Genomic DNA, 24956 nt, shown 5'->3' on the forward strand with positions numbered 1-24956 from the left:
AGAACTATGTTTAATATCAGTGGCGTATGTCGCGAGATTTATCAGCTTCACAGCAGCAGTACAATGAAAGACAATGAAAGTGCAGGGAAGAAAAAATGCAAGTTACATTAAGTTTATATATTTCTATTAAACAGTTAAGTTAAAATAAATAGTGCGGAAAAGCAAACAGAAACGTAGTGAGGTCGTGTTCGTCGATTCAATATCTATTTCGCAATCGGCTGGCAGGCGGGATGAAAGCTGTTCCTAAATCGGGGTGTGTGTGCTTTCAGGGTCCTTCCCAACAGTAACAATGAGAAGAGGACACGTCCTGGGTGGTGAGGATCCACAATGATGGACGCCGCTTTCCTAAGGCACTGCTCCATGAAGATGACTTGTGCACTACGGAGACTGGTACCCATGATGGTGCTGACTAATTTTACAAGTTTCTGCAACTTACTTCGATCTTGTTCTGTAACCCCTCCCATATCAGACGGCGTTGCAGCCAGTCCGAATGCTCTATCTCCGGTACATTTGCAGATGTTTTCGAGTGTTTTAGTTGATAAACCAATTCTCCTCCAACTCCCAATGAAATATTGCCGCTGTCTTGCCTTCTTTATAGCTGCAAACACACGTTCCGTCCGGGTTAGGCCCACAGATACACTGACACCCTGAAACTTGAAGTTGCTCACTCTCTCCACTTCTGACCCCTCTGTGAGGAGTGGTTTCTGTTCCCTCGTCTTGTCCTTTCTGAATTCCACTAACAGCACCGGCGAGATTCCGTGTGTGGAATTCAGCGAGTTCTCAACGTCTGCACTGCACACGCTTAAACGAGAGTTAAAAATATTCTTTCACCTGACAAGTTAATTGGTGAAGTCGAGAGACAAACGACAGAAATCTCTAGTGATAACAAGATATACGGGTTGTAGCTAATCCCATTCGAACATTGATAGGCCTAACTAGAGTAGACATGGAGAGGACGTTTATGGTAGTGAGGGAATCTATGACCAGAGGACACAGAGCAGGAGGATGCCTATTCACTGAAAAGTTGAGGAGGAATTTCTCAAGCGAAAGGTTGGTGACTATGTGGAATCCATTTGCATCAGACGTTTATGAAAGCTAACTCATTGGGTATATTTAAAGGGGAGGTTGATGTGTCCTTCATTGGTCAGGGTGTGAAAGGTTACGGGGATGAGAATGGATTGAGAGGGATAATAAATCAGCTACGATGGAATGGGGAAGCAGACTCGATCTGTCGAATGCTCCGATTCTGCTCCCATGTCTCCTGGTCTTATGGCTTTATGGGAGCGACAAGGAAGCGGCCAGTCGATCCCGTACGGGTCCGAAGGGTCAGAGATCGGGGGAGAACTGCAGAAACCCGGAAATGGAAAGCCGGCAGCGGACTGTGAACTTACTCTTCACCATTCGATACTTCATCAGAGATGATTAGTTTCAAAGCGGAATTGTAGATAGGATCATGTTATCAAGCTCGTTATCTTTGGGACAATGGGAGAAATGGAAAATCCGGGAGATGATCAGCAGGTTTGTCCGCATCCATGGGAAGAGTAGGAAAATAAAGAGCCTTTCTCTTGATGCCCCTTTCTGACCAGGTTTCCCATCTCTGATGTTGCCTCAACCACTTTCATTCAATTTCATCATTGACGGTTACATGTGAGAGTGAAGGTGAGCCCTGACGATGTCTCCTGCTCTGTATGTTGTTCATCCTGTATCCATCCATTTGCCCATTCCATTCATCAATTGACCCAATACATCGCCCAGAGTACATCCCTCTGACTACCCCGCTTCCACTCGGAGAGCGGCCCCCCTTACACACTCACCCTGCAGCAGCAACAGCCGCCTAAAACTATAAACCAGTTCCGAAGAACGGCTTCGAGTTAATACATTAAGTAGACTTCTCTTCCGTCGGCTGACACCCGAGAGCCAAATACTTCTAGAACATTGGGTCTGGGTCAACAATTTCGGAAATTGTATTGTTTTGTAACTTTAGTCTTTTCAGTCCTAATTTTTTACCTCCTGATGTTCAAATTTCGAAGTAAATTTCTGATCAGATATGCATATATCGCCGTCTACCAACTTGAGATTCGTTTTCTTACGGGCATTGACAGGAATATTAAGAAATGCAACATAATTCATAGCAGAATAAGACAAAGTTCTGATTCCATACCTTTTTTCTCTTCTCTGATGCCCAGTGAACATAGTAGCGATTGCAATCCTGTCCAGGGGGAAGTGCGGCCTCTCCACGTGCACCACACGCTACCTGGTTGCCATGGCAGCGGCGGATCTGACGGCTGTCGTCACTGCATTCTGCACACGAATCAAGAACTATTCCACGGGATCCTTCCTGGAGACGTATCCCTTGTGTAGCATTATCTTTGTACTGCAATGTGCTTCCAGAGACTGTTCGGTCTGGTTCACCGTCACCTTCACCTTCGATCGGTTTGTCGCCATTTGTTGTCAGAAGTTAAAAGCCAGCTATTGCACAGGAAAGACTGCGGCATTTGTTCTCGTGATAATCTCCGCTGTTATGTGTTTAAAAAATATCCCCTTCTATTTCGTTTATAAGCCAAGAGAGATACTCGATGGTGTATTGTGGTTTTGTAAGGCCATTCCAGCTTATTTCATTGAACACCAGTGGGTGAGCTTTGACCGATTCGATAAGAGTTTAACCCCTCTGATTCCATTCGCACTAATTCTGGTCCTCAACGCCCTGACGGTCCGGCACATTTTAGCGGCCAGTCGGGTTCGTAAGGGACTGAGGGGTCAGAGAAAGGGGGAGAACTGCAGTGACCCGGAAATGGAAAGCAGGCGGCGCTCTGCCATCCTCCTCTTCACCATATCCGGCAGCTTTATCATTTTGTGGTTGGCGACTGTTGTCAATTTCTTCAAGTATAACGTCGGAGGAACAGATCCCAATAGTTACACCGATTCTGAATTTATCTTAAAGTCACTTGGGTACATGTTGCAGAACCTGAGTCTGTGCACGAACACATTTATATATGGAGTAACACAGTCTAAGTTCAGAGAGCAGTTCATAGCCGCAGGTAAATGGCCAGTGATCACAATTGTACGCTTAATCAGGAGACAAAACAACTGACGGCTGCCAGGCTTTATTCCCAATGGCTCCAGACTGTGATGTGATACGGAACCCCAGATATTGTGATCATTCGCTGAAAATAATACCGATAGCGGGACAGAATGTTAATTCAACAGAGGCCATAATGTTAGATGGGCAATTTTGCAGTTTATGCTTTGGAGCAGTCACATTTCAAGATTCATGATTCAGGTTTAACGATTGAATAATGTCATTCTCTGTAGAGAAGTGGAAGGAGAACAAAGTGTTTGTTACTCCAGATCTGATGCAGCACAAAAACCATAAAATATAAAATACACATCAGGATATCAGGATTTTCCTCTCAGGAATTACTTTCACCGGAGAAAGCAGGAATCAGCAATCCATGCAAGCAGATACAATTCTGATAAGAAGTATACACCAGTAAACTTCAATGAGAGAGCGACCCAGAAAAACGGAGACGTCACCGCTATTGAGGAAAACGTTAACCAATGGAAGAGTCTGACTCCCCATGGAAGACATCCCCACAGTCTGAGCAGACTAGATGTCGACAAGGAGGCGTCGAACGCCTCGCTCAGGGATGGAGATCTCTTCCCAGAAACAGAAGTGTTCCTAGTAGCAATACAGAACCGGGTGGTTAACACACACAAAAAAATCAAAAATACATAAAAAGACCAAAAACTCAGAAAGCTTGCTTTAAAATGCAAACTCACAAAATAAATCAGTCCTGATTATAAATACAAGCCTGATCCAGGTCTGGAGTCAGAATAACACAAATTATATGATGACCGATCAGTTCGTACGGATCAGACAGTCCATAAGAACCGCCTGGATATAATAGTCCAGGATAAACAGGCAAGAACCATTTTTTTAATAGATATAGCCATTCCAAACACACATAATTTACAGAAATCAATCAGCGAAAATCACCAGAAATATGCTGAATTAGAATAGGAAATTGAAAGTCTTTGGAACATGACCAGGGTATACATTGTCCCGATATTAGTATCTGCAACTGGTATCACGCTGAAGTCACTAAGCAATGGTATTTAACAATTAGGGAGCCACCATACTGAGCACCACTGGAACAGCCAGAAAGTTTGTAGCAATTGGGAAATGAGTGTGCTTGTCTCTGACCGTACCTTAGGTTATACCAGCTTGAGCTGAGAAAAAAAAAAACAAATAATAAAAATGATTTAAAAACCCAATCAATATAAATAATTGAGATCGTTTATATAGAAAGATTGTTTTTGATCATTACATGACGCCGTGCTGTAAGTGACGAGAATTGATACAGTAGCGATGGAGTTAGTGAATGGAGGTGTTGATCACTTATTCTGCTCGGGGAAAGTAACTGTCTTTGTGTCTGATGGACCTGCCGTGGATATTACGTTGCATCCTCCCTGATGGGATGGGATATGCAGACTACATATAGGGTGTGTAGGGCCCTTCATTATGTTATTGGCCATTTACCGGCACCTTTCTCTATATATCTCATTGATGGGGGAAGCCTGGTTGACTACACGTTGGGTAGTTTTGACTACCCGTTACAGACCCTTCTTGTCCGCTGTAGGACAGTTTCCAGATCAAACAGTGATGCAGCTTGTTCGGATTCTCTCTACTGCGCAGCTGCGGAATGACGTCAGCACGGATGTGCGAAGCCCAGCTCGCTTCATCCTCCTCAGAAGGTGGGGATGTCGGTGAGATTCCCTGACTGTGTCGGATGTGTTCCGGGACCATAAGAGCAGACAGGCTTTCTCCAGACTGTTTCTGTAATGAGTTTTATACTTCCTTTACTGCTGCTCAGTGATGGACTGGGAGGGGCTTACAGCGATAATACGTACAAAATCCCCAATTTGTCCCACTCAAAGCCCCTCCCAATGATTGCATTAGTTTCAGACTTTTACAATATCTGAAGACCTAACTACTCCTCTGTGATATGTTGATTGTTTCCTTTCGAATGTATCTAATTTTCCACATATCAAAATAGAGAGAAATTACGGACGGTGGCAAAATTTTCCTCCCTGCCGAAACTTTTCCTCGTCATAAACTCTGTAAGTTCGAAATCCCTGAGTACCACCATAATAATTTCATTATCCTTTTTATTATAACTGATAGTTAATAATACTGAGACACTAACTGGAGCATCCATGAAGGAGACTAATTATCCTTTTTATTATAACTGATAGTTAATTACACTGAGAAACCAGCTGGATCATCCACGGAGGAGACTGTTTTATCCTGTACACATGAGGTTGTCGTATTTGCTCCAGACCATTTCTGGATTGTTTCCGTGATCGAATACATCACTCTTCGCCTGTACAGCATCAAAATAGACTTCGGGGCGCCACCAACTGTTTCGTTAACTCACACCAAGGTCTCACACCCGGACAAAATAAAGGTTGGTTCCCTAACCCGAGTTTTATTATTCTGGGTGTTGTTTACATTCTGAAAGCCCAGGCACATAAACGCACTCACGAACAGTCAGACACAAAGCTACGTACAAGGATATAACAAAGAAAAAATACAAAGTTACACACACAGAAACGCAGGCAGACTCATGTACACACGTACACAAAATCACAGATACTTACAATGTCATCCACATAATCAAATACATACAAATGTGTGCAGATTTCCAAAGGACAGACGGACACCGAGACACTGAGACACTTACGCATACAAACAGCCACACACGCATATGCAGACCCAGACACTCACGGTCAAGGGGTTGTAGCCACAGGAGTAGTACAGAGGGAGTCACGCCGACTCACACAAATCCACACTCACACAATGGCCTGAAATCCTTTATTGAATTCACCTTTGTGACAAATTGCCCGCTGAAATATTGCGCCCAATTTAATAGACACGTTAATAAAAAACCGTGGAAAGAGCTTATGTGTTCCAAAGATTCCGTAAAATATACTTGTGGTTTCTAAACCTGATAGAAAACTGCATTCACCTGTAAGGAACAAAGGCATACATTGTACAGAAATATCTGCACTAAACGACACTGGCCTTAAACAGTAAAATATCTGATGTGCCTGATCAATAAAGTATCAGAATCAGCTTTCACATCACTGGCAACGTGTCCTGAAATGTGTTGTTTTACCGCAGCAGGGCATTGCGATCCGTAATAATAATAAACTTCATATTGCAATGAGAAATACATTTTTAATCAAATTAAATAAATAATGGAAAACGAGAAAAGCGGAGTGAGCAGGTGTAACACTGGTTTATTGGTCATTCGGAAACTTAATGGCGGAGGGGAAGAATCTGTTCTGGAACCCTGGACTGTGTGTCTTCAGACTCCTGTACCTTCCCCTTGATGGTAACAATGGGAACACGGCCTGTCCCGAGTGATCGGGGTCCGTCATGATAGATGCCGCCTGTTTGAGGCATCGCCTTCGGAAAATGTTCTCGATGCCGGGGAGACCAGTCCCCATTATGGAGCTGTCTGAGTTTACTACTTTCTGAGTCTTTTTTCCGAACCTGTGCAGTCTCCCGCCCGCACGAGACGCTGATGCAAATAGCTAGAATGGTCTCCCTGACACATCTGTAGAAATTTACTGGAGACTTTGCCGACACACCAAGACTCCTCACACTCCGAATGAAGTCCAGCCGCTGCTGTGCCCTCTTTGTAATTGCGTTTATATGTTGGGCCCAGGACAGACCTTCAGAGATGCTGCCGGGCAGGATCTGGAAACTGCTCAGGCTTTCCACTGCTGATCCCCGATGAGAACTCGTGTGTGTTCCCTCCACTTCCCGAGATCCACAGACAATTCCCTGCTCTTCCTGACGCTGAGTGCAAGGCTGCTGTTGCAACACCACTCAACCAGCTGATCTCTCTCTCTCCTGTCCCCTCCCCTTCACCATCGGAAATTCTCCCAACAACAACTGAGATATCCTCAAATGCATACATGGTGTCTGAGCTGCGTCAATCCACACCGTCGAGGGTTTGGAGAGAGAGGAGCGGTGAGCTAAGTGCGCATGCTCAAGGTGCCCCAGTGTGGATTGTCAGCGATGAGGAGACAGAAACATAGAAAACCTACAACACAATACAGGCCTTTCGGACACAAAGTTGTGCCGAGCATGTCCCTACCTTAGAAATGACTAAGCGTACCCAAAGTCCTCTATTTATCTAAACTCCATGTAGCTATCTAAAAGTCTCTTAAAGTACCCTATCGTATCCGCCTCCACCACCGTTGCCAGCAGCCCATTCCACACACTCACCACTCCGAGTAAAAGTCTTACCTCTGACATTTCCTCTGTACCTACTCCCCAGTACCTTAGATCTGTGTCCTCTTGTGGCAACTATTTCAGGCCTGGGAAAAAACCCTCTGACTATCCACACGACCAATGTCTCTCATAATCTTATATACTATCAGGTCACCTCTGATCCTCCGTCGCTCCGAGGAGAAAAGGCCGAGTTCACTCAACCTATTCTCATAAAACGTGCTCCCCAATCCAGGAAACATCCTTGTAAATCTTCTCTGCACCATTTCTATGGCTTCCACATCGTTCCTGTAGTGAAGCGACCAGAACTGAGCACAGTACTCCGTGGATCTGATCAGGGTCCTATATAGCTGCAACATTACCTCTCGGCTACTAAATTCAATTCCACGATTGATGATGGCCAATACACCGTACGCCTTCTTAATCAGAGTCAACCTGCGCAGCTGCTTTGAGCGTCCAATGGACTCGGACCCGAAGATCCATCCGATGCTCCACACTGTCAAGAGTCTCACCGTTAATACTATATTCTGTCATCATATTTGACCAACCGAAATGAGCCACTTCACACTTATCTGGGTTCAGCTCCGTCTGCCACTTCTCAACTCAGTTTTGCATCCTATCAATGTCCCGCTGTAAACTCTGACAGCCCTCCACACTATCCACAACACCTCTAACCTTTGTGTCATCAGCAAACTTACTAACCCATCCTCCCACTTCCTCAACCACGTCACTTATAAAAAATCATGAAGGGTAAAGGTCCCAGAACAGATCCCTGAGGCACTCCACTGGTGACAGACCTCCATGCAGAATATGACCCGTCTACAACCACTCTTTGCCTTCTTGTGGGCAAGCCAGTTCTGGATCATCAAAGCAATGTTCCCTTGGATCCCATGCCTTCTAATTTTCTGAATAACCTTGCACAGGGTACCTCTCAAATGCTTTGCTGAAATACATTTACATTACACCTGTCTTTACGGGGGCATTGAGACTGGATCCAAATGCAAGACACAGACACTGACCTACCAGGAACAGGACCAGGTGTGAGAAGGAAGCGAGGAAAATGGGGAAGAAAGAACACTGGACATGACACAGGCCACGGACGAGACAAGGATACCGGGCCCGGGCTAAGACTTGAACTAGAGTCTAGACAAGGACCCAGAACCTGGGATTTTGACTCGGGCTCGGACCCCAGAACTAGGCGAGGACATGACCAGGTTACAGGACTGAACGTGAGACTCATGGACAGGACAAGGAAACCCCAGCACAGGACGAGGGAACCCCAGCATCGGGCTGGGCAAGGTACTCCTGGGCTGGGCGAGGCACATGGACAAGAGGAGAACACAAAGCCGTGACTTGGACAGGACAAGGTTTTTGGACGTGATTAGGACTGGACGAGATCCCGAAGTCTTGACTTGGTCGAGAAAGAGACAGGAAAGCAAAACCTTGGTCGAGGGAGTACGGGAACGCAGAACACAAAGCCGGGACCCCTCCTTGGTTACAGACACAGGGCCGGGACTCTTTACACAGAACACAAAGCCGGGACCCCTCCTTGGTTACAGACACAGGGCCGGGACTCATCACACAGAACACAAAGCTTAGAATCCTCCTTGGGTACACGACGTAGGGCCGGGACTCATCACACAGAACACAAAGCCGGGACCCCTCCTTGGGTACAGGACACAGCGCCGGGACTCATCACACAGAACACAAAGCCGGGACCCCTCCTTGGGTACGGGACACAGGGCCGGGACTCATCACACAGAACACAAAGCCGGGATCCCTCCTTGTGTACAGGACACAGGGCCGGGACTCATCACACAGAACACAAAGCCGGGACCCCTCCTTGGGTACGGGACACAGGGCCGGGACTCATCACACAGAACACAAAGCCGGGACCCCTCCTTGGGTACGGGACACAGGGCCGGGACTCATCACACAGAACACAGGGCCGGGACCCCTCCTTGGGTACGGGACACAGGGCCGGGACTCATCACACAGAACACAAAGCCGGGACCCCTCCTTGGGTACAGACACAGGGCCGGGACTCATCACACAGAACACAAAGCCGGGACCCCTCCTTGGGTACAGACACAGGGCCGGGACTCATCACACAGAACACAGGGCCGGGACCCCTCCTTGGGTACGGGACACAGGGCCGGGACTCATCACACAGAACACAAAGCCGGGATCCCTCCTTGGGTACGGGACACAGGGCCGGGATTCATCACACAGAACACAAAGCCGGGACCCCTCCTTGGTTACAGAACACAGGGCCGGGACTCATCACACAGAACACAAAGCCGGGACCCCTCCTTGGGTACAGAACACAGGGCCGGGACTCATCACACAGAACACAAAGCCGGGACCCCTCCTTGGTTACAGACACAGGGCCGGGACTCTTTACACAGAACACAAAGCCGGGACCCCTCCTTGGTTACAGACACAGGGCCGGGACTCTTTACACAGAACACAAAGCCGGGACCCCTCCTTGGTTACAGACACAGGGCTGGGATTCATCACACAGAACACAAAGCCTGGACCCCTCCTTGGGTACGGGACACAGGGCCGGGACTCATCACACAGAACACAAAGCCGGGACCCCTCCTTGGTTACAGACACAGGCCGGGACTCATCACACAGAACACAAAGCCGGGACCCCTCCTTGGGTACGGGACACAGTGCCGGGACTCATCACACAGAACACAAAGCCGGGATCCCTCCTTGGTTACAGACACAGGCCGGGACTCATCACACAGAACACAAAGCCGGGACCCCTCCTTGGTTACAGACACAGGGCCGGGACTCATCACACAGAACACAGAGCCGGGACCCCTCCTTGGGTACAGACACAGGGCCGGGACTCATCACACAGAACACAAAGCCTGGACCCCTCCTTGGGTACGGGACACAGGGCCGGGACTCATCACACAGAACACAAAGCCGGGACCCCTCCTTGGGTACGGGACACAGGGCCGGGACTCATCACACAGAACACAGAGCCCAGAATCCTCCTTGGGTACACGACGTAGGGCCGGGACTCTTTACACAGAACACAAAGCCGGGATCCCTCCTTGGGTACAGGACGTAGGGCCGGGACTCTTTACACAGATCGCTGAACACGACAAGACAGTTCCCAACGCTAGGTAGCGGCAAAATGGCCGAACCTTCCTAGCGAAGGCGTGGACACAGACAGACAGGTCCAAACAGGGCAAGGCTCCAGGCAGAGGAGAGGCAGGGCAAGGCTCCAGGCCGAAGCAGAGGTGTGAGAAGGAAGCAAGGAAAATGGGGAAGAAGAAACACTGGACATGACACCGGCCCCGGACGAGACAAGGATTCCGGGAGACAAGGAATCCGGACAAGGATTATACGTCTTGAGCCAGAGACTGGACAAGGACCCAGAACCTGGGCCTTGACTCGGACTCGGACCCCAGAACTAGGATTATGGCAAGGCTCCAGAGGCAGAGGCGAGGCGAAGCAAGGCGAAGCAGGGCGAAGCAGGGCTCCAGGCAGAGGCAAGGCGAAGCAGGGCTCCAGAGGCAGAGGCGAGGCGAAGCAGGGCTCCAGAGGCAGAGGCGAGGCGAAGCAGGGCTCTAGGCAGAGGCAAGGCGAGGCGAAAAAGACGAATTTATTTTGTAGACACGTGGATGCAGGAGCGAAGGATTACGTTGACGTTAGATTACTCTAGACCGTCAACACAATATCGTGGATTGAAGGGCGTGTGCTGTGCTGTAATGTTCTATGGGCAGCAATTATTCTGAATGACACCCGAGAGAATGGGCAGAAGAGGTCCACGTGATTTCCCGTATCAAGCGTTGGCAGGCGAACGGGAAGTTCAAAACAGTAAACAAATGAAATTTACTTCAATGTAAAAGCGATACGGAGGGAATTAACAGCCACTGCTTCCTGTCGTGGAGGAAAGGAGAATTATCCTGAGGAAAATAAGGATAATGTATCTTTCCTTTATCTCCCAAGTTGGCAGGATTTTGTGATTCCACGTGGGCTGAAAGTGAAACACAACTTGTTACGTCAGAACCGAGAGATAGGGACACGTTTTACACCCGTAACAGGGAATATGCGGGGAAATCAAGTTCCAAACTCGCCTCGGGCGAGGAGCGAATCAGGTAAGCAGTGTCCAGTTCATTCCGAAGATTCAGTTACAGCGCGGAGTCGATATCAGCGCAAGAGCTCAATTGTAATACCTGAGAGCAGTTTGGGTGGGTGTGGAAGCGATAGGGATGGGTTTGGAAGAATGTGTTTCGTTGCAGGTCGATGAGTCTGGGTTTAAGATCATGTCAGCATAGACGAAATGGAGAGAAAACCTGCAGATAATTCAGGAAGACACCGAAATACCACAGGTGGAAATGTGCATTTCTGTTCCGACATAAAACCCATAAAATTGTCAGGAAAGACCGAGAAAACAGTTAAAAAGCCATCTCAACACTGACTAAATCATAACAACAATGGAAGTGATGGGGAAATTTTGGTACGGGGCCAGAGAACTAGTTTCAGTCCTAATCTCGGTGACTTTCTCTACGAAGTTTACGCGTTAACACTAAGACTACCCGGGTTCATCGTGGATTCCAGGGTTTAATCAGACATCAGAAAGTCATTCGTGGTGCTGCTTGGTCAATTGGCCCCTGCACATTACTTCTATTGTACGTGTGAGTGGTGGAATCTGCACGGAACGGAACAAATGTGGACAGAACAAGAGATCGATATTGTGTTAGTATAAATGGTGTCTGATAGTCGGTGGAGCCTCGATAGTGTGATAGTGCCTGCTATCATGTCGTAAATTTCGATGACTCAGTGGCTCTGAGAGAGAAAATGTCATGGCGAAGCATTTTGACTGAGAGATCTACAATGTCTGACGCATCCGATGTCAGGTTTCAGGCTCCGCTCTCTAAATAAAAACCGTGAATATCTTGGAAATGTGCGACTGGAATAATCCCCGAGAAGAGGATGAGATCCGTGGAGAGCCTGGAGTGGCGGGCGTCACCTGTGCAATAGAGCCGGTCTGAGGGAATCCAATGATCAAACAATATATACACAGAGGAAGTTTACCAATGGCAGGAACGTCACGAACCGGGACCCAGAATACTAACATGGCCAGCAAAGCAAAGACTGAAGTTACGAAAGGGAAATAAGTTACTCTGGTATGACTGTCTGAAAGGTCCCATTCTGCTCCCGTGTCGAATGCTTTTATGGTCATATGGTTTTGCCATTTTCTGCATGAGATCTCTCACTTTACACCCATCCTGTTAAAATCCATGTTCTCTCACATTAAACCTCTGTTCAATAGAACAGAACTCGCCCGTATCGGGAGGAACGTGCTTCTGTCTGTGTACCATCTCCATGAAGGTCGTAATCTTATAAAACTCAATAGACAATAGAACACAGATCAATACACCAGAGCGACAGGCTCCTCAACCGACGACGATTCGCCAAGCAAATACACGCAATTATTCTCCCCTTGTCCTCCCGCGCTCTGGTGTGAATGAAGCCAGTTTCTTCCATTCCTGTCGCCTTTCCGACAGACTAACACCCGAAGTAAAATTATTTCCACGTGTTGATGAGAATTCCTTCACTTGCGGTCACACCATTGAGTTGCGCGCGCGGGTCAATGCAGAGGTGGGACCGCAAATAAAAATTAAGGAATATCTGGCGCAAAATTGAATTAATTTCAGAACATTAACAATCGACAAACAGATAACAGTATTTCAGAAAATGTAATAGTAACGTAACAGTCCAACGGGTAAAAGTTGCTGAAACGATTATATTGACTATTGACGCAATAAAAACCAATTGCCCTCTTGAAAACATGAGCCGCGATTCAGTCTCAGTAAATCCAGAGCGATCGATTCTGTGGATTTCAAAGAGAAGAGAATAAACTCTTAAAAGCAAGTTGGATGAACTCAGCAGGTCGGGCAGCATCAGGTGAAAGGAGCAGTCAACGCTTCGGGCGTTATTTCTGGAAGCTGTGACAGTCAGGCGCATATTAGTGGACAGTCACGTGTGTAATGGAGTTGTGGGGAGAACAAGGTCGGAAACCCGAGTGACCCGGAGAGGGGAAGCAGACGGAAGTCTGTGATTTTATTGTTCAGCCATTTCTGTCAGTTTTACCACATTCTGCGCGGCGTCCGGCATGAACCCTGTGTTTATTATATTGCAGGAGAGTATCCAGACGGAGGTAAAGATTGCTCTGGATTTACTGAGAGTGAATATTTCTCATATATGGCCCATAATATAAGCTCGTGCACAAGGACTCTTCATTCATGTCTGACACATTCCGTGTTCAGGGATCAATTCCGGGACTTTATTCCGGGTTTTCCAACCTGGGGACCACGGTCCCCTTGCGCACTGGTTTCAGTTCATGGCATCTTTTCTAGCCCAGCTGTGCGTAGAAGCTCAGGGTGAGTTGGAAAATTCTGACCCCCTACTGTTACACTATTTCAGGTGACTTATTTTATTCTGTTTTACTTCTCTCCTAATATTTGTTTATCTGTGCACTTGTAATGCTACTGTGACACTGTCATTTCCTTTGGGAACAATTAAGTATCTGTCCTCTATCTGTCTAATGTCGGACTGCTCTGACATGGAGGTAAATTTCTGTCTATCTACCTTGCCTGTACTTTGCATGCATCTACTAGGTCTGTATTCAGCAGGGAATGTTCCCAGGAGGACAAGCCCCGTCTCTGTTATCGCTCTTCATCAAGGATCACACCATCCCAAACAATATCCCGGTGGATCTCACCGAAATTGCCTTCGGTGGAGAAGTTTGCTCAGATTGGGGATTTCCATCGTGTCCAGGAACAAAAAGAGAAAACAGACACCTGTCCGGCCTCTGGCATTCAGATCAGTCTGCAGAGTGACACTACACCGGAAGATGACGGAGACTGAACAATTAAAAATGAGAAGCAAAAATCTTCCTGAGTATCAGCGACAGGGTGAGATACTAAACCACTGCAAAATGGTTAATTGATCTGCTGTTAGTGTAGCAGCGAGCAATCACTGACAGCTCTGCGAACTGGAGTTGATCCGGACCGATGACGGGGGCAGGAAGACCTGGCGATCCGCTACCGTTCCGGTTTCCATCAAAATCCTGAATATGAGCAGGTTGGTGGTTCATTGGACACTGAAACATCATCTCCTTTAGCGCGTAGAAAGTGGTTCTTGAATAAGAAGCTAAAACTGACCAACCCATTATTGAGGTAGGAGGAGTCAAGTTTAGAAAACCTAGCACATTTATTTTTCAACATAGTCCCCTCCTTCACTTACACACTTACTCCAGAGGGCGTGGACCATACGGATCTTGGACCTCAAGAAAGTGTCCACAGATTGGTGACTGATACGTTCGTAGCCTAAGGGAAAAGGAGAAGAGTTATACATCTCTCGTTACATCCACATGCAGGCCCACTATCTGAGTGACTATACAGAAAGTTTGAAGTTAATAACTCATCTCCTTCTACCTAGGCCACGAACCTATCAATCACCCCTCGTATACATACAGAAAGATGCCGGTAAAAAGGCCAGCAATAAAGGATCACACCCGCCCTTTCCATTGACTGTTCGTTCCACTCCCATTAGGGAACAGGTTACACAGCATCCACCCCAGGGCCACCAGACGGGGAAACAATCCTTTTCCCCAAACCGTCAGGCTGATCAACCTTGGAACACCGCGGCACACACATCACGTCGTGACACTTTATGTATATACAATCCGTCTCTCTGTATGACAGTCACACATCATTGTGTTTTAAAGGTATGTTTTTATTGGTTGTGTTTTTGTTTGGTTAATTCTCTTCACAATGTTTATTGTGTATTTTCTCATGCTGCATCGAATCCGGAGTGACATTCATTACGTTCCGCTTACACTCGGGCACTGACGAATATCAATAAACCATCATGAAGCGTGAATCTTGAATATCTGAATAAAATTCTGCAAAATAAATCCCGCGATTTACCATTACATCTAACGTCTCTTTCTCTGCCAAACTCCCACCTGTCGTTGCCATTGTTTACATCCATGTTTAACTTATTCGGGTATTAGATAGTACATTCATGGTCGGGAGATATTGAAAGCGGCCGTGGCCGGGGTCAGTTCATTAGTTTGTGAATGAATCGCAGCAGTGACGTCACGGGGTATTTCACTGCGCTGATGAACTGTTCTCTGAACTTGGCCTGAGTCACCCCATAAATAAATGTGTTTGGGCAACAGCTCAAATTCTGCAACATGTACCCGACCTGCTGAAGGATATATTGAGAATCGGTGTAACTATTAGGATTTGTTCGGTAAATGTGATAATACAGGAAGTTTACAACAGTGGGTGACCACAGTAGAATGAAGCTGCCGGATATGGAGAAGAGTAAGATCACTGACCTCCTCCTGCTCTCCATCTCCGGGTCACTCCGATTGTCTCCCTTGCTCTGACCCCTTAATGCCTTGCGCACTCGACTGGTCAATAGGATGTGTCTGACTGTCAGAAAGTTGAGAATCAGGATTAAAGCAGACGGGACCATCGGAGTTAAAATCCTGCACAAAGTATTAAAAGACACCCACCCGTGCTCAGTATAATAACTTGCCCTTAGTTAGTAGAACCAAAAAACACTATTAACAGTGTCCCTGGCTTATGTACAAAATAGAAAGGAACGATCTTTTATCCACCTATGTAAACTACTTCCCCGTAACTATAACTCTTCCCTCCTACACGGACCATAACCCGTCTTTAACACCCAACTCTCTAAGTGTCTTTTAAACGTCGCAGTTACACAAACCTCTACCACTCTGTTCCAAAAACCCACCACACTGTGTAAAAAAAACTTAACTCTGATATCTCCCCTAAACTCTCCTCCACTCTCCTTGCCGCTACCTGCAAGGAGTTTGTATGTTCTCCTCATCTCCACGTGGATAATCTGATAGACTATTTTAGTTAGATCTCCCCCACCTCCTCTACCTATTACCTTTCCCCCGTCACCGCACCATCAGCATTTTATACCGCTTTTTTCATCATTGCTGAATTTTGGGCTATTTTTATCGTGTGTTTTTCTTGTTGACGAGCACACCACAACAATTTCCCTATACAGTAATGTGAACAAGTATTAGTCACATATATATATAGTTCCGGAGCCTAAGAGTTTGATATGGGTCTCTATTGTGGACTGAGAGTGGGAAGGGGACAGGGAGAGTTTAATCACGTTTGGGAAAGGGGGAAGGGAGAGGTGAGGGAGCGGGAAGCACCTGTGATTCATTTTATGATGATCAATAAACCAATTGTTTGCAATAAAATGACCTGCCTGGAGCCTCAGTGCTGGGTGTCTCTGCACCTCCGCCACACCCACCCGCCCCGGCACTCCTTCTCTGCTAACTGTTCCACACTTCCCCCCTCGGCGGTCCACCCTCGCCTTTCCCAAGTTCCTTCATTTTCAATCCTTCTATTCCCTTCCATAGGGTCTGCCTGACCCCTCCATTATTTGCCACAAATACAGCTACATCCCCGCTCTCAGCGATAACCTAACATCCTTCTGGAGCTTTGAGAAAGTTATTCGTTTAATATCACATTTGTTTCCATTGATATTGAGGTAGTCATTCTGGGCTGGAAACAGTTAAATGAGTGTGTTTGTTCAGTGACTGTAATTAATGACGGTCTTTCTGGAAACCGGTGACGTTTGAGACTTTTCCTTCCCTCCGGTTCATCAGCAAATATGGCTCTTTACTTCCCACAATTCTGTGAGGTCGTTTCCATCGGCACTGACGGGACAACGGCGCCGCCCTGAGGCAGGGTGTGGTATTGCAAGTGAAAATGAATGTGTAGCTCGGTTTTGCATTATCGCTGCTGTTGTGGTGCTTGTTGTATCAATGGTATAAACCACGCATATGGTCCTCTGTACACTCAAACTGAGATGTAGCTATTTATTTTTGCCCTGAATGCAATATTGACTCCTCAAGACATATTGCTTTAAGCTGATGTTCTGAGTAAGATACTTCACATTCTACTTTCAAGAGACGCACGATCTCACTTTTATCGCAACTCCCACCTGTGTTGATGTCAGCTTCACTTCCATCTCTCTTGACTGATTTACTTATTCAGAGATACAGCACAGTAACAGCCAATGAGCTCGCACTGCCCAATTGCACCCTTGTGACCAGTTACCCCACTGAGCCGCCCGTCTCCGGGATGTGGGAGGAAACCGGGACACCTTGAGGAAACCCACGTTGGGAACGTACAAACTTACAGACCGCGGAACTGAACCCGGGTCGCTGGCGCTGTGAAACGTTACACTAACTGCTATGTACCGTGCCAACACCAAGGCCGTCAGTGATTTTCACCGGTTCCCACGTGAGAGGTATTGGTTAGCCTGAGGTGGATAAAATCCCCGGGGCCACGGCAAGTTCACCTTCGGACCCTGTGAACAGTAAGGAAGAAATCGAGTAAACCTTTGTAGAAATTGTATCTTCGTCTTGTAATGCCCTGGTTACCGACCTGTTTAATTGTATTTCTACAGTGTTGCAGCGGACGGGGTATTTGAGGAATAGAATCTACAAGCATTTGGATAGAGAAAAAAAAAAACTTATCAGATGGTTTTCCCCCTGGGAAATCGTGTCAGAAAAAAAACTATTGGAATTTTTTTTGATCAAGGGGATATGAGGATAGAGGAAATCCCAGATAGAAGGCTCGAGTGGGAGGTCGGATCGGATGGGATGGCTTGATGGATGCATAACTGGCTCGGTGCTCGGATACAAAGGGTGAAGGTTGAGTGTGTTTTTCTCGGACTGGAGGCCCAGGACTAGTTGTGAGCCATAGGGATGGACGTCGTGAACTTCGCTCTTCATTATTTATTATTTGAAGAATGTAAACGGCGTGGTTGGTGGAAGTTCTCACGTGATACTAAATCAGGTAGTATTGTAAACACAAGAGACTCTATAGATTCTAGTAATCCAGAGCAACACACACAAAATGCTGGAGGAACTCAGCAGGTCAAGCTCCATCTATGGAAATGAATATACAGCCGATATTTTGAGCCAAGAACCTTTTTTAGAAATGGGAATCAAAGGGGATAATGCCAGAATAAGAAGGTGGGGGAAGGGAAGGAGGACTAGCTGGAAGATGATAGGTGAAGCCAAGTGGATGGGAAAGGTAAAGGGCTGGAGAAGGAGGAATCTGTACATGGAGGGCGGGCTGTACCTAATCTGGAGAGAACCGATATCCTCGCAGGGAGATTCGCTGGTGCTACTCGGGAGGGGTGGAGCTAACCGGGTGGTGGTGGGGAAAGATGATGACATCACAACGGCAGTGAAAACGGAGGAAAGCTTCAGCCGTGAAGAGATCCCAGTCCCCTTGCATTCAGAGACACTGGATCTGACCGCGATCTGTCACGGGCCGTGCATCAACCTCCCCACGTTGAACAAAGTCACGCAGAAGCATTCTCCATTAAGGGAATCGGCCCTAATGTCCCGGTTATGTAGGTCCCAGATCGGCCTCAATAGTCAACTGAGGACCCACCGATAGACAACCTCTTCAGAGAACATCATACCCGACTCGTGGTTAGTGAGAGGTGATAGTGGATGAGTGGTGGAAACTGATCAAGGCTTGAGGGAAATTCAGTGGCTTTGTCAGGTCTGTCTGAAAGAAAGAAGAAACGGGGATAGGTGAGCAAACAGCGGGACTAATATACAGGAAGGTGTTTATTTCAATGTAAGGAGTATTACCGGTAAGCCAGGTATGAAACGCTCACCTATTTCCTTGAGGGTGTGAGGAGAGAGAGGAGAGAGAAGGTAAGAGGACTTTGCTCTCAGGTAGTTCCCCCTCACCAGTGTACCTGGGGGAACTGGGATTGGTGAGGCTGAGGGTGTGGGGAGAGAGAGGAGAGAAGAGGTGAGGGGGTTATACTCGCAAATTTCAGTTCTATCTATTCACAGGTGTCCCTGGGAGGACTTTGTTGTGTGAGGGTGTGGGAAGAGAGAGGAAAGGGGAGGGGAGGGGTAGTTGAGTTCTGTCCACTCACCGATGTCCTTGGGGGGACTGGGAATTGTGAAGGTGAGGGTGTGGTGGAGGGCTAAAGCTGTGAGAGTAATGGGATGGGGTTGCGGTTCAGGGTGTTCACAGCCTATGGGAATACGGACAGGAGGGAATTGGGGAGGAGGGGGTTTGTCAGTGGGGAGAAGAGAGGGCAGAAGACCGTTTGGAGGGTTTACAGAGGGATGAGGTCCGGGCTCCATACTGATGGGCTCCCATTACTTCCCTGCCCTAGACCCTCAGAACCCACCCAACTCCAGGGCCCCACCCACCGACCTCTCCTCTCTCTCACTTCCCTCCGCCATCTCCCTTCCACCGTCACAGAACTGTGGTGAAACAAGGGCAGGACTGGTAGTTCAAGATATGGGGATTCAGATGTTTCATTCGCTTTAGAAAGGGATGCACAAAGTAAAGACGGGGTTGAGAAATGTCTAAATGTTTTTTCAACATTGCTGTCGTATTTGATCCCCCCTCCCTGTCAGTGTGTTCCAGGTTGCTGTCATTCTCTTTGTCAAAGAACTTGCCCCGAAAATGCCCCATTAAGTTTCCTACTCTCCACTTAAATCTTTGCCCTGTGGTGTTTAACATTTCTACAGTAGGAGAGAAACTTTGACCATCTACCCTATCTCTGCCGGTCATTATTTTACAGACTTCTATCAGATCTCTCCAGGGAGAGATCTCCCTGGAGCTTAAGCTATATTGAGCTTACAGAATCAACGCAGAGCTACTGAGATGGATTCGAAATTGACAGAGGCAGGAAGCAGATGGTGTTGGTTCAAGTTTGTTTCTCTGAATGGAGACTGGTCACTAGGTGTGTGCCGCAGGGATCAGTGTCCAGACCCTTGTTAATTGTAATTTCTGAAAACGATTTGGATACAAATGCAGAAGGCTGGACCTGTAACAGGACACACCCAACTGCGCCTACCTCCGGAGTTTAGACTCTCTAACTCTCCGCAGTACGAATGGCTGGCGAAGTTACCCGAAACATGTCTAAAAAGGCTGGTGACGCAGATAGCAAAGACAAGGGCTCAACTCATGAGAATTTGTCAGAGACGTTTCTACCTTCCCTGTTACATCAGGATTTGGGCAGTAAGGAGGATCAGAAAGGGTTGTCCTTGTCCAGGGATGAATTGACAGCGGAACAAAGTCGAGATTCTGAAATCGCTGCGTTAAAGCAGACAGCTCTCACAGAAGAGGACGTTCCGAGAGAGTCAGTGGGATATTTATGTTAAGGATGGGGTGTTAATGAGGAAGTGGAGACCACCTCCTGTGCCTGCAAGTGAGGATTGGGACATTGAAAATCAAGTGCTGGTCCCGAAAGTTTACAGGACTGAGATGTTTAACATGGCTCATAGTATGCCTTTAGGTGCACACTTTGGAGTGAGAAAGACAATGAACAGGATTTTGAGGGAATTCTACGGGCCTAATTTAAGGAAGGATGTTGTGAACTTTTGCAGGAATTCCTATAACTGTCATGTTGCGGGAAAACCTAATCAGGTGATCCCACCGGCACCACTTAGACCAATACCTGCTTTTGGTGAAACTTTTTATTGGACCATGAGTATTTGCTAACAATCATGTGTGTTGCGTTTAGATTCTCTGAAGCGGTGCCTCTCAGAAACATCAGGGCCAAGACTGTGGTAAAAATACTTATTAAATTTCTCACACTGGGGTAGGTCTATCTAAACAAGACCAATCTGACGAGGGTTGTAACTTTACATCGAGAACATTCCAGGGGATAGCTGATGAGTTGAGAACTAAGCACATTGTGTCATTTTCATATCACCCTGAGACCCAGGGGTCTTTGAAACGGTTTCACTCTACTCTTAAGATGATGATTAAAACGTACTGTGAGGAAACTGGAAGAAACTGGGATGAAGGGGTTCCCCTACTCCTATTTGCTGTTAGAGATTCGATTTAAGAGCCTTTGGGGTTCAGCCCGTTTGAACTTGTTTTGGTCACAAAGCTTGGAGCCATTTGACCCTACTCAGAGAGCAATGGTCAGATCAGGAAGTGTGCAAGAGCGTGCTTAGTTATCTTTTGGAATTCAGAGAATGACTTAACAAGGCTTGTGAACTTGCGAAGCAGAATTTAAGGCACTCTCAGATAAACACGGAGCAGTGGTATGACAGAAAAGCGAGGGACCAGAGGTACCGTGTTGGAGATAAGGTCTTGGTGCTGTTCCCCGTCCATACCAACCCTCTTAAGGTGCGATTTAGTGGACCATACGAAATAATTAAGAAAATTGATTCTTTGGATTATGTTATTAGAACTCATGACCAACGGAAGGCAACACAGGTCGTGCACGTAAATATGATCAAGCGTTATCATGGCCCCGAACCTGCACCTGCAAGTACTGTAATGACAACGGAGGAGATTGTGGCGCCTGATACTGGGATACCAGATCATTTTAATAAGCACAATGTAGTCGCCACAAGACTCGGGAGTCCTGATGTTTTGAAAAATATTGATGGAAACATTCGACATTTGCAGTCAAGGCAGCAAAAACAACTGAAGAGCTTAATTAACAAGTACAGAGATTTATTCCCTGACATTCCAAGACCGTGCACAGCTGCGGTGCATGACGGCATTGTCGATAGGGTCGATCCCATTTGGCAGCACCCTGACAGAATGAACCAAGACAAAAATAAAATGGTTGAACAAGAAATTGAACACATGCTAAAAGCCGGCATAATTAGGCCATCCACCTCAGACTGGGCGTCGCCCTAAGCCGGACGGGAGCATGAGAATCTGCACTGACTACAGGAAATTAATGCAGTAACTAAGACAGATGCTTATCCCATCCCAAGAGTGGATTACTGTATTGACAGAGTGAGGAGGGCTAAATACCTGACAAATATTGACCTGTTGAAATGTTACTGGTGTGTTCCTTTGACAGGAAGGGCTAAAGAAATATCTGCATTAGTGACACCATCTGAACTGTATGGGTACAATGTTTTGCCCTTTGGGATGAAAAATACACCAGGGACGTTCCAAAGGATGATGAATGGTGTGAGTAAAAGTTTAGAACATACTGGGGGTTACTTTGATGATTTGTTTGTATGGAATGACACTTAGGAAGAGCAGTAGAGAAACTGTTTCAAAGGCTGTCCAAGGCAGATCTCACTGTAAACCTTGCTCAAAGTGAATTTGGCCACTCCACTGTAACGTACCTTGGCTATGTAGTTGGCCATGGCCAACTGACACCTGCGCAGGCCAAGGTTCAGGCTATTGCTGAGGTTCCCGTTCCGACCGGCAAGAAAGTGTTAAGAAGGTTTTTAGGAATGGTTGGGTATAACAGTTTTGTAAGAACTTCGCAGACATCGCTCTCCCCCTAACGAAACTCCCAGGGAAGAGTGAAAGATTTGTGTGGGCTGACCTTTGTCAGGAGGCTGTTGACCGCCTGAAAACCAGCCTGTGTTATTACCCTGTGCTCAAAGCACCTGATTTCAATAAAACATTTTCAACCGCGGTAAACGCTGGTGATGAAGCAGCTGGGGCAGTATTGTTGCAAGGGGATTTAATGTCCATCAGAAAAATCACTCCACTGTTGAAATAGACTTGCTAGCACTCATTTTATCATTGCAGTATTTCGATGTCTACGTATGTCCTGTGCAGAAACAGCTTGTCGTTTACACGGACCATAATTCATTAGTGTTCCTGAATAAAATGAAGGATAAGAACAGAAGGTTACTTAACTGGAGTCTGATCTTGCAAGAGTATGTCATGGAAATAAAACATGTGAAAGGTACTGACAATGTTATAGCAGACTTTTTGTCTAGATGTTAAGTTTGAGTTTGTATTGCTTTGCTATGTTACCTGACAATTACACATGTATTGCTTTAAGCTGTATAATCGATAGATAAGACAAAAAAAATGTTGTTTCATCGAAGATTTTCTTAAAAGGAAGGAGGTGTGACGACATCTGAAGGATTATTCTAAGTGGACTGTGCCTTTAAAAAGAGAGAGGGAGCGAACAGCGTGTGCTATCACAGGGAGAGAGGGAGGGCAACAAATAGTCTGTGAGTTGCCTTGGAAACTGAAAGGCGGAAGTATATGATGGACAGTTCTTGTTCAGCACTTGTGAGATATATACAAGGTCAGTTGGCTTTGTAATCAGACACGCCAGACATCAAGGAAAACACTGGTTGAGCTTTGTGTGCCCATGAAAAGGGTGGAGTTTTTTCTCACAGTGTGGACAAGTGGGTGACCGGTGGAACGCTATCAGTGTGTATTACCCTTGCTTGGGTTGATAGCGGGACCACGTGAAAAGGGCATCCTCCTTTTGTGCTCACGGTCGGTGACTGTAAATTTCGGAAGATTCAACCAGGAGGACAACGTGGAAGATCGACGACATCGGCACTGAGAAGACAAATGAACTCCCCTCTCTCTCCAACTCTACTTAAATCAAATTCCAGAACTGTATCCCATACCACCGTAAGACTGTATCATCTGATCACCTGAGCTGGGAGAAGCTTGGGAACCTTATTTATGCATATACTTTACTAACCTGTTTTGCCTTATCTTGTTTTATATTAATTTATCACGTAGTTATTAATAAAATAGAGTTTATAACGGAAGACTCAGACTCCAGGTGTGTCCATTTCTGCTGGTCCTTTTTAACCGGTTATTGGGTACGTAACCAAATTGGGGTCTCGTCTGGGATATAACAAATACCTGACTCCATTTTAAAACTTATTGGAGGCTTCATCGACTAGCTGATTTGATTGGGGAAATTCCCTTTCGATTTGTGCGAGTGGATTATCATCAGAAATGGAGTTTTACGTTAATAAGTTTGTGGCAGAACCAACCCCTGAGGATGTTGGATGATGCTAACAGGGATGTGCTTTTGGGAATTGCTCGCAAGTTAAAGTTTAAGGCAACCACTCGAATGACGAATGACGAAGGAAGGTACAGCTGCTAATAACACAGCAGTATGTAGCCGAGGGGAAATTCAAAGTGGAGATGTTGGAAATGTTTGCGGAAGGTAAAGTGTTTACTGAGGCTGAAGTTCAGCTTCAGGTAGCAAAAATGAAGTATGACTATGTGTTGCAATTGAAATGGCTCGAGGCTGAAGACAAGCAAAGGGACGAGGCTGAAAAAAGTGACGGTTTGAGAGGGAGAAACTTATGTACTTCAATCGCTGGTATAACTCGGAAGGGGTAACTGAGGGTTTGGATAGCTTGAAAGAGCTGGTCTTGATTGAAGACTTTAAGAAGTGTTCCCGATGATGTAAGGGCATACCGAGATGAAAAGGATGCGGCTACCTTGTGGGAGTCTGTTAGGTTAGCAGACGAGGTTGCTTTAACCCACATTGTTGGCTTTACTCCGGATGAGAGTTTCCCAGAGTTTCCCTGGGTGGATCAGGGTAACCTGTAATTTGAAATTGGGACTGATATTGAAAGCCTGTCCCGATTGCCTGTGTTCAGGTTGTTGAAGCACCTAGGAATTCCCAGGGTGTTGAACCTTGTGTTGAAACTCAGTAAAGGTCTGAGGTGTCTTACTCGGTTGAAAAGGAAAGCAGTGCTTTTGAGTCAGATTGGCTTGGCTCAGTGAAAAAAAAAGGATTAACCTCGGTGCCAGTGGAAATTGAGGATTCTCAGTCACTTGTGTTAGACGGTCTTCTAAAAATTGGGGATGAG

General features: G+C 46.5%; 1 protein-coding gene across 1 annotated transcript in view; it reads right to left on the reverse strand.

Annotated features, from left to right (window-relative positions):
• Nucleotides 1-10742: 10742 nt before the first annotated feature.
• Nucleotides 10743-24956, reverse strand: part of LOC132389415 (serine-rich adhesin for platelets-like) — a 62041-nt gene continuing 47827 nt past the window's right edge. Inside the window, exons 6-8 of the mRNA XM_059961941.1 lie at nt 14587-14661; nt 14055-14196; nt 10743-10893 (exon numbers count right to left, since the gene is read on the reverse strand). Coding sequence (XP_059817924.1) covers nt 10743-10893; nt 14055-14196; nt 14587-14661 — 368 coding nt within the window. The remainder of the gene's footprint in view (nt 10894-14054; nt 14197-14586; nt 14662-24956) is intronic.

Source organism: Hypanus sabinus, unplaced genomic scaffold (genome assembly GCF_030144855.1).
Source record: "Hypanus sabinus isolate sHypSab1 unplaced genomic scaffold, sHypSab1.hap1 scaffold_561, whole genome shotgun sequence".
In the NCBI taxonomy this organism is placed as follows: domain Eukaryota; kingdom Metazoa; phylum Chordata; class Chondrichthyes; order Myliobatiformes; family Dasyatidae; genus Hypanus; species Hypanus sabinus.